We start from the raw sequence: 19,992 nt of genomic DNA, 5'->3' as shown, positions 1-19,992 counted from the left end.
CTAAACCCTAATCCCGACCATAGGTTAGTTTCCGTGTTTGCACTGATAGGCCAGTGTTGGTTATTAACACGCTGTATTGGCGGCGTAGGTAGCGCAGACTTCATAGTAACATCTGGTACTGAGGCCTTGCAGTCGCATCCCACGAGTACTGTGGGTGTCGCCGTCACAGTTCGGATGTCACATCTGCCTTAGGAACGCTCTATCTGTGTTCTGAGGCTGCGGTGTGGACCTCATACTGCAGCCCCCTGGCCTAGGCTGGGAAGAAGCTGGGAGCGCAGAATTCAGAGGGGCTTTTGGTGTCCAGTTTTCCACACCGAGACCTTCTTACTAGTCTCTGACCCTCAGCAGCCAGGGCTGCAAACAGGAAGGATTTTACTCACAGTGGATGCGGGGTCCCCGAGGTCCGTGCTAAGATCACTGCTCTGCCTTTGCAGCGCCCTCGGGTCTGTGCTAGGGAGAACGCAGCTCCGCTGTCGCGATGCCCCCGCCACCATGCCCCGGGGTCTGTGCTGAGTAGGATGCAGCTCCGCCCTTGCCGCGGCCCTCAAGGTCTGTACTGAGGAGAACGCAACTCTGCAGGCCCCCGTGACGCCCTCTGCTGGCTGCCAGGCACTGCAGGTCCCTCTTGCTGACAGTGCTGTGCCCACGCCCCCTGCTGGCAGCTAGGGCCACTGCACGGCCCTCTTACAGTGTGGTGACCGGCATCCCCAGCTGGCTGCCAGGGCACTGTAGGGCCCTCTTGCTCAGTGTAGTGGCAGCAAGGCCCCTGCCTGCAACCAGTGCAGTGCAGGATCCTCCTGCTCATAGTGTGGTGCCCATGGTGCTCTTGCTCATGGCATAATGGCAGCATACCCCCTGCTGCTGCTGGGGAAAATGCAAGGCTCTCTTGTTCACAGTGTTGTGGTAGCATGCCCCCTGCCGGCTGCTGGGGGCACTGTAGGGCCCTCTTGCTCACAGTGTGACGGCTGGCGCCCCCTACTGACCTCCTTCTGCACCACCTAAAGTCAGAGTGCCAGTTACTAGGAATCCAGTTCTGGAAACTTAAACCAAAATGGAGCTATTATTGGAGAGCACGGATGTCCCAGTTCTGTTCTAACTTGGAAGAAAGGTTTTCACTAAGAGGCAGTACAAAGATGGCAGATAATGTCATTGAAAATAAATACAGTGTAAAGAGCTTATTGTAAAAAAAAATAGGCAGGCCCCAAGGGAGGAGCAGGCTGATGGTGCAGGAAAACAGCCCAAGGGTCCTGTGCAGGGAATTTTAATTTGAGCTTCTTCACATTCCTGCCTCTGTTTCAAGTCTCCGCCTGTTTGGTCTGATTTTTCTTCTCCTGCCTTAGGTCCCCAACTTGCCCCTCTTAGGCTTGTGGGACCTCCTCTTGCTCACTGTGTGGTGCCCGTGCGCCCCCTGCTGGCAGCTAAGGACACTGTAGGGTCTTCTTGCTAACAGTGTAGTGGTAGCACACCCCCTGCTGGCACATGCACGGTGATTAAGGCATATGTGTTGTGAAGGCAGTTGTGCAGTGATCAATCTCAACCCACTGTTGGGGCCGGCTCCTTCCCACATCTCAGGAAGGTCCTACAGCTGAGACATCTGTACCTCCTGTGCCTGCCTATCTCTTTTGAATGTCCTTCTCTGCCCTAATTTGTACTTATGATGCCAGGTTTCTCTTAAGAATATCCCCTTTGCCCTTCTTATCAGCATATAGCTAGCAATATTCTGACATTTTAACTGCACAGCAAATGATGATTGAGGCATCTTAAGAGGAGTTCTAGGGTGTTTCTTTTTGCATACATACCTCTTCTCCCTCCTACCCACAAATGACAAGTGCCCAGCCACTCCAGCATTAAAGATGCTACTAATATGTAAGTTTTTGGTGGTCCCTCAAGGTGAGCCTTCCCTTTCTCTTTCCCAGGAGTTCCCCCTCCTGTCCATGTCTAACTACATACCTACTTTAACAGAGCACGCTATCCTGTGTCTTTCCTAAAAGTAGTGAAGGAACGATTAATTGCAGACCATCAGAAATAAAATGAATGTAGATGAAAACTTTACAACTTACACAAATAATCACTCAAAATCATCCTTACACTGAAAATGCAAAACTATACCATTTCTAGAAGAAAAGATAGAAGAAAAGCTATGTACCCTCCAGTTTAGTAATGAATTTTAACAAATGACACAAAGTATCAATACACACAGAAGAAAGAAAAATGTGGATTTTTTTAATATTGAAAGTTTTTTTTAAAAAAAGTTTATACTCTTGTTAAGAGCATAAAAAGACAAGCCACATATTGAAAGAAAATATTTGCAAAATACAGATCGGAGAAATAATTTGTATTCAAAATATACCCCCCAAAAATCTTAAAACTAAAAATAAGTAAAACACCCCAATTAAAAATGTACACAATCCTGAACAGACCTCTCACCAAAGAAGATCTACAGATGCCAAGTAAACATACACAAAGATGCTCAACATAGTAGAGAACTAAAAAACCATAATGAGATAGCACAGTTGGTTTATCTCTGTTAGAACTACTGAACTCTTAAAAAAAAAGACAAATTGCTGGAGGAAAGATAAGAACTCCTCATTGCTGGTGGAAGATGGTGTATAAGACCAGAATCTGCTGTCACAAAGTATAATGGTAGGAAACCAGAATATGCTACCCCAAAATATGTCTTTTTGGCATAAGAATTATTCCAAGCTGATTATGTTGAAAAAATTCTAACCAAAGAAGTTTTGAAAACAGAGTAGAAGTTACCCTCGTGTAAGGAAAATTTACATCTATAAAGGAAATCCCCATTTAAAAGATCTCTCTCTCTCTCTCTCTCTCTCTTTCTCTCCCCCCCTCCACCAAAAACAGAAGGATAACTAAATAACTGAAGAGTCTTATCAATGGAGAATTCATGGACTTACGTCTGGATAACAAACCTTGCTCTTGTCTCCTGTGCTTTTGCTGGTTACCTCCTCCCTCTACTGCACTTCAAATCTTCTTTCTTTCAGTTGAAGACAGTATTTACACTTGAATTGAAAGCCACCTCTTGCAACTTTACTCGTTTTTCCCTCAGTATCTCCCATGTATCCATAAGGTGTACATGTTTTTAAACTTTTCTACATTATTCTCTTTTTAATCTGTCATTTGTTACAGAGGATACCATCTAAGAATTCCAAAAAGGTAGAGAGAAAATTATTTTTCCTCCCCCATTACAAGTTGGGCAGTTTTTTCCAAAACGAAACAAGTCTCACCTTACAATCCAAAAATCATATTCCTAAGTATTTTGACAACTACTTTGAAGTTATTTCCAAATAAAAGCTGTCATGTATAGAAGAACGCTTCGATTATTCATAATGACCAAAGGGAAAAAAAGGAATCAGAAAGCCTTACAATAGATGACTATGTGGGTACTCACTCAGCTATCAAGAGTTATTATAAGGATTATTTAAATGAAAACATTTGAGATACTAAAGATAAATGATGAAATCTTACCAGAACTGACTTTATCCAATTAAAGCAGAGCTCCCAGAAAATACAGCTGCCATTAACCCCATCCAAGGGGTTTCTTGCAAATTCAGCTGCCATGAAGTCAGACTGCTGTTTCCCATTAGCACTGATGAATATAAATGAAATACTAAGCTTCCAACTGACTGAACAGACCCACTCTTGACTGAGAGAACCACAGAGTAACTTTCAAAACTGAATTCTTGGCTTAGCCAGGATGGGATGACAGAGGTCAGATACACCTCATTATATCCTCTTTTTTGTGAACCATGGTGAGACTTTCTTCCCCAAGGATTTAAGAGAAACCAGCCCTTTCAAAAGATTCCAATGCTAATGCCAACCAACTACCTGAAGCTGCCTCTAAGAGACCACCCATGACAGAGAGGTACTAGCCAGCACACAGAGGATGCACAGAGCAAGTTTGCCTGTCCTCTCCTTCACCTTCTAATGTCAGAGGGCTGGAAACTCCACCCTGGGATCATGTTAACATTGCCATTTTTGTACATGGGACCCATGAAGGAGTAAGAAACTCAATTGCTCTTGCATGCATTTCTCCTTTCATAAATATTCATGACTCCTCCTAAAGCTTACTAAATATGTATATTTGGTCATGCCACTCAGCATAAATTACTGTCCTTTACCTCACCCTTGAAATGTATGTTTCTGGCTTCTGGCTGGATGCTATGCTTCTCAGCCTGTCAGAAGGACTACCCTGCAGGCTGCTACCCTTTATAGGAAATAAATCTCTCACTGGGTGCAGTGGCTCATGCCTGTCATCCGAGCAATCTGGGAAGCCAAAGTGAGTGGATCACTTGAGTTGAGGAGTTTGAGACCAGCCTGGCCAACATGGTAGAACCCTGACTCTACTAAAAATACAAAAAGTTAGCCAGGTGTGGTGGTGAGCATCTGTAATCCAGGCTAATTGGGAGATTGAGGCAGGAGACTCATTTGAACCCTGGAGGTGGAGGTTGCAGTGAGCCAAGATCACACCATTGCACTTGAGAAACACTGTCTCAAATAAATAAATAAACAAAAATTTAAAAATCTCTCCTTTCCAAATTTCTGAACCTCATCATTCTTCAGTTGACAGTGTTAAAAAGTTCAAAAACACCTACCATACTCTCCCACAGAAGCTCTATAAGTTGTCATTTTGTTATTTTGGATGCCTGAGAACTTGTAAGCAAATGAGTAGAAATGTTGAAATTGTGCTTTACCAGCTATGTGATTATCTCTTAATAAAGTCAAGCAGATGTCTAAAATTAGCCATCAGAACACTCATGCCTGATTCAGGGCTGAAACTTCAGGACCAGCCATGAGCTCTCTGTTTGTGTTTGTACGCCTATTAATGTACATTGTGTGCATGTGATGTTTTCTTAGCTCTGAATAACATTGTATTGATACATGCTATGTGTATGTGATGTTTTCTTAACTCTGAATAACATTGCAAAATTAATGTACAATATCTTCTAAAAGTGCTCTATTCTAACTTGGCTTGGAAAAAAATAAGCATTTATAAATAAATATTCCCCAAACTCCTAGAAATGTAGGAACTGATACAAATGTTTTTCAAATTAACATGATTTTGATGCGACTTAGTTAAATAAGATTAATTTAATATTTTTGGTGTAATAAAACAACTGTATTCAGAGCTCTCATTATTAAATATAAAAAAACATAAATTTCTATTCTGCTTGAGTTCTAGTCTAATAAACTGATATTATGCTTGCTAGATACTTAACATCTTAAAGCTCATAGATTTTATTCTAATTAAGTTGTCATTCTTATGAAAAACAATATTTCAATAATACTTTTTACAGAAAATCTGCCTAATAATAGTTTCCAAAATACTTTTGGTCATTTTTAACCTTAAATTTAAGCTAACTAAAAGATTTGCATGAAACATCTAGATCATTTATAAATAAGATACAATACTAAAACATTAATTACCGGACATAAGTAATTCAAGTGTATATACTTTTGGCCTCCTATTTTTGTGGAGAGACTAAAGATATTTTGGCCCGTTAATAAACTTATTTTCTCTATCACACTGAGAAATTATACTATGAGGAAACACATTTCTCTAGATGTTGGGAGATCATATACTCGTACATTTTACATTTTTAAATCTATAGAATGCTAGTATGTGACAATTTAGAATTGTCTACTTTCTAGTTTACTCTGGAAAATAAAATTACTATTAAAATTATAATTAATATATATAAATACAATTACTAGAAATAATAGAATAACTAGAAACAACTCTATGTGAAGTATGCAAGAAAATTAGGGAAAGTTTTGCAAGTAGGTTGCATTTTTTATAAGAAAAACTATACAAAATATACAAATAAAAAGAGATACCTAATCTTCCCTGGGTTACATTTATATGGGTAAAATGTTATATATTCAGAAATTATATAAAAGTCCTGGAAATTTGTCCATGTCCTCCTTATCCACGGTATGTGCTGGTATGGTGTCGTGAGTCATATTTTCAGTGATTATTTTAAATGCTGTGTGCCACAGGCAAAATCGAACATCCTTGGCAGCTGTGGTATAATGAACTCTCATCAGATCTTTCCTCACAGCCATTCCATGCTCTTATCATTTAGATATTATTTCCCCCTGATGCTTTCATGAAAGCTCCTGCAATCAGCTACAGATCAGAATGTTTGTCTACAACACAGGACTCCCTCTGAGACTCATGGAAAACACTATGACAGGTACTCTGGCTACAGGCTTCTGATGATATTGCTTAAATAACTTTAAGAACATACACTTGATTCAGTGATGCCCTCCAGAAGTCTAGTTGAGAAATTGATGGGTTCATGAGCACTGCTAACACAAGATTCAGCAAGACTGGAATTGATTACGTGGTACTGAATGAATGGATAAAAACGGATTATAATTGTATAGCTTTTTTTGAGCATTGCCGGTTCTTTAATGTTCTGGTTTCTGGATTTAAGAAATCTCTGTCTCTTAAGCTAACTATAACTCACAAGAATTTAGGTTACACTTTTGTAAACAGAAATGAAGTATGTATCTTTTTTCCCCACCTGATTTCTCCAGAATTTTGAAATTCTTACTGAATACTCTTATTTTCATGACAATATAGTTGTTAGCAAAAGTCCAGTAAGAATCTGTTCACCCCAGAACCATAAGTAAGTGGAAACTTTGGTTATATTATCCAGGCTTTTACTGGGATATCATATTTAGAAATAGTGTGCCTAAGATTAGTTATGACCAGCAATTTTAAGAAGCTAATGTTGACGCTCAGGAGCCAATCCTTACAAAGCACTCTGATACTTAGATTACAAGGTTCATGGCCTTACTTGGTAAGGAAGGTCATTTTCTGGTAGGCCCAGGAATTTGGGGTATTTGGGGGACCTCGAGAAGAGAGGAATTCACACAAAGCTATAAGGACTGCAGCTGAAATTTGATAGCGTCTTAGCTTGGCTTTGAGCCTCAATAAGGCCTTTAAAGTCCAATCTGAAATTCTGTAATTTATTTTCCCAAAAAAGTAAACTGTGGAACCACAAGCCCTCCCTCAAAGACCAGTTCATTTATGCAACTCCAAGGACCAAAAGGAATAAGAGGTGAAAATCCTGAACTCATCCCATATCTGCCCTAGGGAAACCCATGATACCTGTCTAGAGGAAGGGAACAAGATGCTGGCCGGCCTATCAGGGGATTGCTTTCCATCCCAGCTTCATGGTCAGGAGCAAACATCATCAAGTTCTTTGCAGTGGGGACGAAGGAGAAGAGGGGCTGGCAACACCCTCCCGGAGACACTCTAGGATGCCACAGGAAAACAGATAGCACTCCCTCCAAGCCACCGTCAAGAACCACTGCCCTAGTCAGGGGCGAACCAGGAATTTAGGCAGGACCCAGCCTATCTAGGGTGGACCAACATAAATGCCATGACAAGGGAGCATCTGGAAGTCTGAAAATAACCAGAACAGAGAAAGAGAATAGAAGGAACAGTCAAGGTCACCATCATGTATCATCCATCTATGGCGGGCCTGGTACTCTGCTGAGTGATGGATACTTAGAATCTTATTTAAATCTCCCAACTGCACAGGAGTAAGAGCATCTGCTTTGGCAGGTGCCTGGCTTCAAACCCTCTCTCTGGTGGTATGATATTGAGCAAGCCATTTGACCTCTCTGAGCCTCAGTTTCCTTTCATGTAAAGCAGGGTAGTGGTTAGTAATACCAGAAGACAGACTTTACAAAATGAGTATCTTTCATATCATCATGAGGAAGAAATGAAATAATTGCAAGTGCTTCTCAAACTTTCCAGAGCATACAAATGACTCAGAGAATTTGATTAGATGCGTATTCTTGTTCATTCAATCAGAATCTCTAGGTAATTTGGAGTTTGGCCTGAGAGTCTACATTTCTTGCAAGCATCCAGGAAATGCTAATGCTGCTGGCCTAAGGGCCACATTTTGGGTAGTGAGGATATAAAACACTCATAACCTTCAGTGATTATTATTGGTATTAATATGCTAACATGATCTCCCTAGCAAGAGCAGCAGAGCTGGTAAGTGGCAGAACCAGGGTACAAATTCAGGACTAACTCTCCTTCTCTTCCTCCACTCTTATTTACCTCTCAAAAGGAGCCGGATATGGTTGGAACAGAGATAAGCCATTTCTGTTTCATTTCTTCAGTTATCTCCCTGCCCAGTGACTTCGTGTGACGTTTCAACCCTGATATCTCAAAGTCTCCAGAAAGTGCAGCAAAGACATTATGGATTCACTGCATCCTCCATCATATTCTTTCATACTGAGGACTTTCTGGGTTGCCCAGAAAACTTCTGTCAGCAAAGACAGATTCAATCAAAAAAATGAAAATTGAGGCTTAATACAGCCTGAGGATGAAAGTGATTAACTAGGAGAAGGGAGATTAACCCCCTGGGCCACATCTCAGGGACAAGCAGGGGCTGACTGTTCCATGTTCATTAGAATTAATTCACCACTGTCTTCCCTGGGAATCACAGGGAGGACGTTCTCTTCTAAGATTGAACAGGCCTGGAGACATGGGCGTGGGGCTTAACTCGCATTGCCTCTCAATGGAGGGTTGGACCTGAACAAGCCGATGTTGGGCTTTAGAGAGGGTTGGTAAGGTTGCCACGATGAGTCTGGCATTATTATTTTATACTTATACTTAGGGTACCTTAAAAATGCAAGAGTGCTTTGCATTTTTAAATTAGTTTATCTTAAAAACACCAGCGGTCATGGGAAAAGAAAGCAGAGATCAATTCTGAAAGAGAGAAAGAAGTGAGCAATCCTCCCATCCAAAACCTTGATGTCAGACACTTTAGAAATTGTGCATATTGGAGCTGGGTGTTGCTGCAGACACATGCGCAGCTAGTTGTGAAGGTTTGAGACCAAGTGATGTACTTCCAAGCACAGCTAGTTCAAAACTGCACTAACCATGGTTCTGACTGATAACAGGTGCTATTCTGTCCCAGGCACTGTGTTAAGCACTGTAAATGCATTGTCACAGTCATCTCTCCAATAATCTTATGGAAGATGGCTCTGTTCTCCCTTTTGTACCAAGAATTGGAGTGATGTTACTTCCCTAAGTTTTCATAGGCAGAGGCAGTGCTACAAACAAATATCCTTGTTTATGTGAATTGAATCATTTGGTAGAAACAAGAGATTCAGCCGCTCATCAGGGCACAGCATTTGAGCGAGAATACAAGACAAAAGAGTCTTGTTGTTATTTGCCAACATCAAAGCACTAGCGCCCCCAGCCTTTTCTAGTTATACAAACCACTCAACAGAATACATGTGAGCTTTACTTGTGGGCAGCATTCTGGGACTTCAAACCACTTCTTGATGTGGCTATTGTTCCTTAAGGCCCACATAAATCCCTGTGCAAAAATCGAGAAACAGAGACAGAAAGTGACTCACCTAAGGCTTGTCACTTGAAAGTGAGTGGCTGACTGACTGGAAGAGGGCTGGAAATCAAATCCAAACCTCCTAATTTCCACGGGTGCACTGCCAACCTGAGGCCCAATTTTACAGTTCAATGACATCAAGATAAATTTGTTATAACATACATGTACTGTGTTTTTAGGAGGGCTGGGGTTATCCAAGGTTCTGAGTAACATGCTACCACAGGAAGAAGGAGGTGCTGGCCCAACCCTGGAGACAGACACAAAGACACACACATACACACACACACCCCACACACACACAGTCTAGACACACAACTGGTAGTGTGTCAGCCAAATACTTAGTAGTATGTGGAGGGCTTTGAACCCATCCATGCTTCAAAGAAAGAGACATTTTTCCCTGATTCACACGTCCATTCTCCCTCCTTCTCCCCCAGCCCTGCCTCCTCCTCAAGCCCACCCATTATTACATAGAACACAATTAGGCAGGGCTATCAGGTTAAAGCATTGTCAATGATGCTCTCATTAAAAACAACAGCACAGTCAAACAGAGAGCATGCTTGCATATGAAATGTGATTAATTCTTTCAGACATGGCTCAAGATGACTGGGGACACAACCAAGACAGCTGCTCTGCTCTGCACCGAGCCTACAACCTGCCTTCAGTCTTCCTCCTAGTGAGAGGAGTCTGGACTCCCATCCAGATTTCCGATCCTAAAATGATCGTTTCTTTTGCTACACTGCAGTTTGCCATTTCCATCTTTCAAATCCAGGAGTATCTTGAGAAAGTTCTGTTTTTCTGACATCTGTTCCACAAGAGCAGAGCTCATGAATGACGATGATTTAAATTCCCAAATCCCTGCTTGAGCATTCCTAACTGTCATGAGGTTGAGTATGGCTTTCTCATCACAAAACGAGTCATCTGAGCCTTTGAATCTTGCATAGGAATTGGAAGCCGGGGATAGACCAGGAGAGGTTGTCAGCACCAGCTGTGGCACTCACCCTCCAGTATGCTTGGCAGAGGTTGTGAAGCGGCTGTGGTACTGTGAATACCTGGGGAAGTATTTCTGTGACTGCTGCCACTCCTATGCGGAGTCCTGCATCCCTGCCCGGATCCTGATGATGTGGGACTTCAGGAAGTACTACGTCGGCAATTTCTCCAAACAGCTGCTCAACAGCATATGTCACGAGCCCATTTTCAATCTGCTGAGCATCGGCCAAAACCTGTATATGAAAGCCAAGGAGCTGGACAGAGTGAGGGTGAGCCGCAGCCCCAACACTGTCCCTCTCATTAGAAGTGTTCTGTGGTAGGAAATGCACATCACCCTAGGATAGGGAACCCATAGATACATCCTCTAAGAAGCAAATGGATCATAAAGTGAGTCAAGCGGCTGGGCATGGTGGCTGATGCCTGTAATCCCAGCACTTTGGGAGATCGGGAGTTTGAAATCAGCCTGGCCAACATGGTGAAATCTCATCTCTACTAGAAATTAAAAAAAAAAAAAAATTAGCCAGGTGTCGTGGCGCATGCCTGTAATTCCAGCTGCTTGGGAGGCTAAGGTAGGAGAATCACTTGAACCTGGGAGGTGGAGGTTGCAGTGAGCAGAGATCACGCCACTGCACTCCAGCATGGGTGACAGAGCAAGACCCTGTCTCAAAAAAAAAAAGAAAAAAGAGTGAGGATTATGTTTTGCAGCCCCTCTCCTGCGTATGCTGTTTCCAAGGCCCCACACTGATTCTTATACTTAGTATTATGTTTTTCTTTTTTGAGACAGTCTTAGTCTGTCACCCAGGCTGGAGCGCAGTGGTGCAATCTTGGCTCACTGCAACCTCCACCTCAAGGGTTCAATGGAGTCTCCTGCCTCAGTCTCCCAAGTGGCTGGGATTACAGGCACTTGCCACCACACCCAGTTAACTTTTGTGTTTTTAGTAGAGACAGGGTTTCATCAGGTTGGCCAGGCTAATCTCAAACTTCTGACCTCAGGTGATCCAAGTGACTCGGCCTACCTAAGTGCTGGGATTACAGGTGTGAGCCACCGCGCTGGCCAGTGTTACGTTTTTCTTGAAAAAGATCCCAAAGCTCTGTAAGTTTTAGGTTCCACAAAACCTGGATCCATCCAAAACACACTTTGTGGATCAATGGACTCAGTTGTGAAGGCTTGCTGTAAAGGCAATCTGGTTTCAAGGTTTGTTTTATACAAATGCAGCATTTCAAGGTTAAAAACAAGACTTGCACTTTTCCTGTGTCGTTTATTACATTTGACCTTCCCCCGTGTTTGGTTTGTCCCATGAGGAAATTCAGGAGCAGCTCTTCCCTATCAAGAAGCTGTTGAAGACCTGCAGGTTGGCTGACAGGTACTATTAGCAGCTGGAACAGGTTGCCTCCCTCCATACATCTGCTAATCCTATTAGTGCCTCCTGCACCTGGCGCCCCCATTACACAAAGCACCTTAGCACAGTGATGACCTCATGGCTTTCCTTGGGAAAACACACCATCTCCTTGAATTACTAAACCAATAGTGGAATGCATTAGTCTGTTCTCAAGTAGTTAATAAAGACATACTGGGTAATTTATAAAGGAAAGGGGTTTAATTGATTCACAGTTTCACGTAGCTGGGGTAGCCTCACAATCATGGTGGAAGGTGAATGAGTAGCAAAAGTGTGTCTTACATGGTGGCAGGCAAAGAGAGAGCATTTGCAGGGGAGCTCCCCATTATAAAACAATGAGATCGGCCGGGCGCGGTGGCTCACACCTGTAATCCAGCATTTTGGGAGGCCAAGGCAGGTGGATCACAAGGTCAAGAGATCAAGACCTTCCTGGCCAACATGGTGAGACCCCCATCTCTACTAAAAATACAAAAATTAGCTGGGCATCGTGGCGTGTGCCTGTAGTCCCAGCTACTCAGGAGGCTGAGGCAGGAGAACTGCTTGAACCCAGGAGGCAGAGGTTGCAGTGAGCTAAGATCATGCCCTGTACTCCAACCTGGTGACAGAGTGAGACTCCATCTCAGTAATAATAATAATTTTTAAAAAACCCATCAGCTCTTGTGAGACTTATTCATTAACCACAAGAACAGCACAGGAAAGACCTACCTCATGATTCAGTTACCTCCCACCAGGCTCCTTCCATCCCAATCCCAGCTACTTGGGAGGCTGAGGTAGGAGAATTGCTTGAGCCTAGGAAGCAGAGGTTGCAAGAAGCCAAGATTCTGCCACTGCACTCCAGACTGAGCAACAGAGCAAGACTCTGCCTAAAAACAACCAAAAAACAAAAAAAGACTATAATTTAACTTAATCTCTGTCTATATCCATCGGTATGTCCCTAGGATAAACTTTTAAAGTAGAATTTATGAAGACCATGGTCCCACTTGGTTAGACATACCTCCCTATAAGGGGTTTTAAAAGGCCTCTGATGGCTGGGCACAGTTGGCCTAACCATATAATGGAGAATTTAACTCATTAAGAAGAATGGTTTAGTTGGAGGATGAAACAACTCTTTTTATTATTGTTGTTGTTGTCATTAAATTGTGGTAAATACATTTAAAATTTACCCTCCTAACCATTTTTAATGTACACTTTGGTAACATGAAAGCATTAACATCATTGTGAAACCATCACTACCATCCAGCCCCCAAACTCTTTTTATCTTGCACAACTAATCATTTAACTCCCCATTCCCTCCTCCTCTTAGCCTAACTCCTGGCAGTCCCTACTCTACTTTCTGTCTCTATGATTTTTGCCTACTCAATTGCCTTATATAAGTGGAATCTTACAGTATTTTTCTTTTTGTGGCTGGCTTGTTTGACTTAGCATAACATCCTCAAGGTTCATTCATGTTGTGGCATGTGTCCGAATTTCCTTTGCATGTATATACTGCATTTTGTTTATCCATCTATTCATCCATGGACACTAGGGTTGCTTCCCTCCTTGGCTATTGTGAATAAGGTGAATATGAACATGAGTATACCAGGGGCCTGTTTGTTTGTTTGTTTGTTCATTTGTTTAAACAGAGTCTCACTCTGTCGCCCAGGCTGGAGTGCAATGGAGTAATCTTGGCTCACTGCCACCTCTGCCTCCTGTATTTTTGGTAGAGATGGGATTTCACCATGTTGGTCAGGCTGGTCTTGAACTCCTGACCTCGTGATCCGCCGGCCTCAGCCTCCCAAAGTGCTGGGATTACAGGCATGAGCCACCGTGCCCAGCCACCAGAGGCCTTTTAAAACCCCTTATAGGGAGGCATGTCTAACCAAGTGGGACCATGGTCTTCATAAATTCTACTTTAAAAGTTTATCCTAGGGACATACCGATGGATATAGGCAGAGATTAAGTTAAATTATAGTCTTTTTTTGTTTTTTGGTTGCTTTTAGGCAGAGTCTTGCTCTGTTGCTCAGTCTGGAGTGCAGTGGCAGAATCTTGGCTTCTTGCAACCTCTGCCTCCTAGGTTCAAGCAATTCTCCTGCCTCAGCCTCCCAAGTAGCTGGGATTACAGACATATGCCATTATACCTGGCTAATTTTTGTATTTTTAGTAAAGACAGTGTTTCACCCTGTTGGCCAGGCTGGTCTAGAACTCCCGACCTCCGGTGATCTGCCCGCTTCGGCCTCCCAGAGTGCTGGGATTACTAGTTTTATTTTACATAAGAAACAGTATTAAAAGTCTATTTAGAGGTATTATACTCACTCCCTGGGTGATGGGATCATACTTCAGTGTCGTACAATATACCTATGTAACAAACCTGTACACAGACCCCACCTGTACACAGACCCCCAAATCTAAAATAAAAGTTGAAAATATTTTAAAAATCTACTAGCTGCTCATAATAGGGCAGTCGTTACATTAATACCATGTCCATAGAATAGAACACTACACAACCAGTAAAGATTGAGGCATTGATTCATCGAGAGAGAGATTTTTAAGTGGAAAAGCACAGGTTACTCAAGGGAGTTAAGATTATTGTAGCTGATGGAATCATAGAGTTTTAAAATAAATGGTTTGGCTTTAAAGCATTTTTTTCAGTGTGTAATCTTTAATGATGAGGTATCTCTTTTTAATTACATTTGGGGAAGGAGAATGTATCCTATAGTCATCTGACTTCATGACCTTGGCATGGCCTTGGTCTCAGGGCCTCAGTCTTTTCATCCGTCACATGTAACAGTGCCTACGCTTCCTACCTTGTACACAAATTCTTTATATTTATTCTGTGCTTCAGATAAAAAAAACTGGTAGATCTGTGTTAAGTCCAGGGGGATGGTCAGCATGAACCGATCATTGTTGGAATGCGTGTTAGACACACGTCAGGGCGCCATGAGGGTACAAAGGGAGGCAGCGTTTATCTCACTTAGGAGTGAGGTGGGGTGGAGAGCAAGCCAGGATTCCAAGAGAAAAAGACTGAGCTTCAGGAGTAAGGGTGGAGCAAAGAAGAGGGACTGGGGACTCTCCAGTCAGAGGATACCACAGAAGTGGGCACCTCAGGCTGGGTGGATAATTGGAGAGAATTTGGCATGAGTAGCATACCAAGTTCAGTGTAGACCATGGCTGTCTTAGAAGTGCAGGGAATAGTGCTTCTCCTAGCCATTTAGAGAATTCAGGTGGACACCTGCTTGGTTGGGAGAAGATTAAGTTTTGAATACCCTGGGGACTGTGACCACTGGAAGTTGGCTGCATGAGCCGCTCAGTGCCTGACTCGTGCATTTGGAAGTCATAGTCTTGCCCCATGAGTGAGAATTCTCCCAGCTGAGCCAACAGTTCATGAGGCTGTTAGACTTGAAATGTAGCTGGAAGAAATAAGGTAGGAGTTTTGATGACTTGGTAAACGAAAGGTCCTAGGTACACGTTCTTTAAGACTTAAAAAACTAATGCTCGGTTTTCTTTTGCTCAGTGTTTGCATGGGATGGCTGTAAGAGATGCATGTCTCTGCTCATTTTCATGGAATTTTAACTTCCTGGCTTCCAAGCAAACTTGCAAAATGTAGAATGGTGGCGAGCATTGTTCCCAGTTGTTTTGGGGGCTATTGATTTTTTAAATTGAGTTTAAGAAATGAAGGGTGAGTGCCAAGAGAAAACAGCAGGCTCCATTCTTCCCCAGACTCTGCGTGGGTGGGTTTCTGAGTCCCTCTTCGTTTCCTCTCTGGCAGTGCATTAAAGGAGTTTGAACAGGTGCTGGGACACTTGGCTGATGAGCTCCACCTGTTCTCTCTCGAGGACCTGGTCAGGATCAAGAAAGGGCTGCTGGCACCCTTGCTCAAGGACATTCTGAAAGCTTCCCTCGCACACGTGGCCGGCTGTGAGGTGAGGGTGTGCCTAGAGCAGATGCATTCCTCATGCACCAGGGCCTGGGCTGTGTGTTCTGCACTTGACTTCATTTAACTCTCACAGGCCCTGAGGGAAGTGCCCATCACCTAGTTAGAGATGAGAAAACTGAGGTCAGAGCTGTGAAGTAACAGCTGAGACGCTCCTGCTGGTACGTGGCAGCGCTGGGACGCAAGCCTGGACCAAGGGACTTTTCATCTTGGTGCCCAGTTCTGCTCAGGGCCCATGCTGCCCTGGAGTGCCAAATACAGCCACGTGGAACCAGGAGTCAATGGAACAGGAAGCTCTGTGTCTACATGGATTGAAAATTGTAGTGCGGCAATGAGAAATGAAATTAGATCATTTCAGAGTGCATGTTTGCAATTGTGACATTTCTCCAGCACCTTAAAACTGCTTCGATGTGGAATTGGATGAATGTACATTTTTTTCTTTTTCTTGGCTCTGTTTCATTCATTGCTGCCAAACAACAGCATCCTTTTCTTTCTAGAGGCTGGAATCACAGACATTCAAAAACTGATGTTTATAAAGCTCTGTAATAATGAACAATCAGGAGAAAGTTGTGACTTTTTGATGTCTTCCTTTACAGCTGTGTCAAGGAAAGGGCTTTATTTGTGAATTTTGCCGGAATACGACTGTCATCTTCCCGTTTCAGATGGAAACATGAGAAGATGTTCAGGTTTCTTAATAACCTAATAACAGGAGCTTAATAATAGCTTAATAATTATCTAAACTAAGTTTAGTAACTTAAGCACAGGCTCACGTCCGTAATCTCAGCACTTTGGGAGACCGAGGCGGGTGGATCACAAAGTCAGGAGATCAAGACCATCTTGGCCAACATAGTGAAATCGTGTCTCTACTAAAAATACAAAAATTAGCCGGGCATGGTGGTGGGCACCTGTAGTCCCAGCTACTTGGGAGGCTGAGAGGCAAGAGAATCGCTTGAACCCCGGAGGTGGAGGTTGCAGTGAGCCAAGATCGCGCCACTGCACTCCAGCCTGGTGACAGAGCAAGACTCTGTCTAAAAAAAAAGAAAAGAAAAAGAAAAAATATAACATCAGCACAATATTAAGCTGAATAATTTAAGCACTGTTACTTAAAGTGCAGTCGTGCTGCTGTGTGCTTGTATGTTGGATTGGAGATAACGAAGTTTTGGGCACAGAAGGAGGAGTATTTGTGTAGGGCAGAGATAAAGGATGATGTCTCCTGGTGCAGGGTTTGAATAGTGGAAATGGTCCCTTAGTTGCCTCTGCCCACCTCTCTATCTTGTAACTGGATCAGTCATGCCCAGTGGTGAAGTCCCTGGCTGCTTTTGTGTCACAGAGGCAGAGTTGAGTAGCTACTGTAGAGAAAACACGGCCCACACGGCCTAAAACATTGCTATCTGGCTCTTTACAGAAAACGTTGCCAACCCTTCTTCTACGGTATTGGTGCCTGAGAGAATCCCGTGTTCCGTAAACTCTGTTTCATGGGAGAGATCCTGGTAACAAACTCTACCTTCGCCCTTGAAAGGAGGATGTCCTCCTCTCAGGCCACTCCAGTATTTTCTCTGCTAACCCCATCCAGTGTTGCAGGATGACCTCCCCGGCAAAGAGACTCTGAGGCAGAGATTTGCATGAAAATAGTTTCATGTTCCTCAACTCAATACACCTGGGGTGTGCAGGCAGCAGGGCTGGGAGAGGGAGAAGTTGAATTGTACAGTGGTTACAATGGAGCCCTCAGCTCGTTTCACAGGGAGCTCTGGAGTTTGGTGGCCTTTCAGCATTGTTCCAAACTGGGGACAAATTGGGGCTAGCCTGCTCACTACATAGTGGCCAGTCATTGGATGCAGGCTGGTGCCAGGAAGGGGGTATAAGCTTGGATAAGGCAGCTCTCTCAATGTAGGGCCATTTCTAGAGAAACAATATGACTTCCCAAGAGTTATCAGCCACCAGCTCTCTCGGCAGCTGGGGAAGCACCTGCCTCAGTGCTTGGGCAGATCCAGGAGGCACTGCAGCATCCATTACATCAGGCTCTCTGAGCCTTCTGCTCATGACCTGTCGGGAGAGTAGTAATTCTGGTGAGTTTCAGCCTGGCTGATTGCTTTTTAGAATATTCTGGGTTCTGGATTCAGATCCCCTCCCTCCTTAGGATGTAGATAAGTGCTGCAGAGCCTGTTTGCTGGCGGCTGTCTTCCTGGCTTGCAGTGTGCAGGGCTTGCTTTCATGAACAGTGCTTCCGGTCCTCCGAGAGCCCCCCCCTGCGTGAGGATCACAGCTAGGAGGAAACTTCTGGAAAGTGTGCCCTCTGCAGCAACATGATGCCCTTGAGTATTGTGAAAAAGACTGTTCAACATGCCTTGTGATTACCCCAATTTGTGTCTATTATTGGTGACACTGTTTTAGATACCAGGTATTCTCTATTAAGGAAAAAGATGGTCAATATTCTCTTTATTGTATATACTTAATATTTCAGAAGAATGCAGATTCTGTGATTAGGCACGGGATTAACAGTGGCTTTGTTTACAAATGCCACTATTGACTGCTCTTGGTTTTTCTAAGAGTTTTTTATACTTCTGTATTTGAACAGTTACGTTGAACTGATGTTGAGCAATTGTGTGTGTGTGTGTGTGTGTGTGTGTGTGTGAATTGTAACTAACAAGATGAATTACTCAATTTCTCCTCCTCTAAAACTTGTTTGATGAAACTGATTGGTACTTTCAGTGAACAAAAATATGACCCCAAATCTGTTTGCTCTGGCTTTTATTTTACTAGAGACAGACCTCGATTTAAATGCCATTTTGTGATTGTGTCAATCTTACACATTTTATTTACTCCAGAGTTTGAATAAAGAGTACACATTTCTTCTGCAGATTTATTTTGTGCTGAGTTTGAGTTGCTTAGCAGGGCGTGTAGGTCCAGTTGAAGTGCAGTTTGAAGCAGTTGCCTCTAGATGGCACTCTTTCAGATGGCACAAATTGAACCTGCATTTGTTGCTCTGTTCCACCCACTGCAGCGACAAGGGAGGCAGAAGTGAGAACTCCATCCCTGCCTTTGGGGATCTTGCTTTATATATGTAAAACTGAACATAAGGTATTTGCAGCTTTAAACAAACTGGGGAAAATACTCTTAATGAACAGCGTGGTTCTAGTGACAACATTAAAATCATAGACATTGACTCATAAGGTTAAATGAATCACAAAACCTTGATGAATTTCTTTTTCCTAATAGTTCTTAGATGTTTTCCTGAAACATGTGAGCCTATTTTTTTCTTCTACTTTCTATATACTTGCTCCTACTTGAGAAAGGGGCCTTGAGGCTGGGTTCCTTCATGTTATATCTTTAGACTGAACAGTTTTCAACCCAGGGTTTGGGTATTACATTCCCTGAGCTTCACATGCCGTAACTAAACCGACCTTGATTTTCTCAGACAGCACGGGCAGGCAACAGGGACACAGGGACAACAGGACAGGTTGTCCCCAACCCCATCCAGCCATGTGTACGTGTGTTTTATTCAGCGGGATAGTATTGAGCACAGGAAAGAAATGAATGACGTCCGTCAGTCTCTTTTCATTCAGTCTTTTCATTCTGACCATTGTTTTCTCATCCTCGATGTCTCTGCCAGAACTGTGCTCACATTCATTATTTAAGTCAGACCTTTTTTAAGTAATATAGACGTATAGGCACATAGGATAAATAGAACCAGATTCCAAACAATGTTTCAGTCTTGCCCATTGCTCATATTCTCTGTTAGGAATCAAGGGTGAGGGTGGTATGTTCACATACCTTTCTAAGGTAAACGTCTGTATCTCCATTTACAGGTAAGGAAATTGAGGCCTAGAGAAGAGAAATAACTTTCCTAGATTCCCACAGAGAGTGCGTGTTGGAGGTGGGGTTGGCATTCAGTTCCACCTGCCTCCAAAGCCCATGCCGAGCCCCTGCTGCTTTTGTGATGTCTTTTTGAGACACAGGAGTAAAAACGACTTTAACTAGTAAGTGTTGCTCAAACCTGCAGAAGCAGCATTGGGCTGTTTTCTCACCTCAGTGTTGATTTAAGGCAGCTGCTGCGGCTCAAGCATTGCTTGAAGGGCTCTGTGCTCAGGGTGTCTGTCTGTAAGGCACTGGTGAGCATGAGTGTGTGTATGTGTGTTGCGTATCTTTGATATTAAAGAAGAGTGCACAGCAGTGGCCAGGAAGTGATGCTTTTGATTTTTTATTTTGAGGAAGAATGAGGTTATTTAAACAACTGCAGCATGCAATTTGTCTGAGACTTTGTTCCTCTCCAATGTGATAATAGAGGCTTCTTCCCAGGAAG

General features: G+C 43.1%; 1 protein-coding gene across 1 annotated transcript; it reads left to right on the top strand.

The window, feature by feature from the left end:
• Positions 1-9,987: 9,987 nt before the first annotated feature.
• On the top strand, positions 9,988-17,999 carry LOC128931994 (protein associated with UVRAG as autophagy enhancer). Its single transcript, XM_054255058.2, is given in 8 exon segments — positions 9,988-10,071; positions 10,340-10,654; positions 11,688-11,749; positions 15,528-15,681; positions 16,289-16,361; positions 16,364-16,378; positions 17,886-17,929; positions 17,931-17,999. Coding segments are annotated over 8 exon segments (816 nt in total).
• The last annotated feature ends 1,993 nt before the right edge of the window (positions 18,000-19,992 follow it).

Source organism: Callithrix jacchus, chromosome 5 (assembly GCF_049354715.1).
Source record: "Callithrix jacchus isolate 240 chromosome 5, calJac240_pri, whole genome shotgun sequence".
NCBI lineage: Eukaryota > Metazoa > Chordata > Mammalia > Primates > Cebidae > Callithrix > Callithrix jacchus.
The sequence above is the reverse complement of the archived record's forward strand: the minus strand, read 5'-3'. Positions and strand labels throughout refer to the sequence as shown.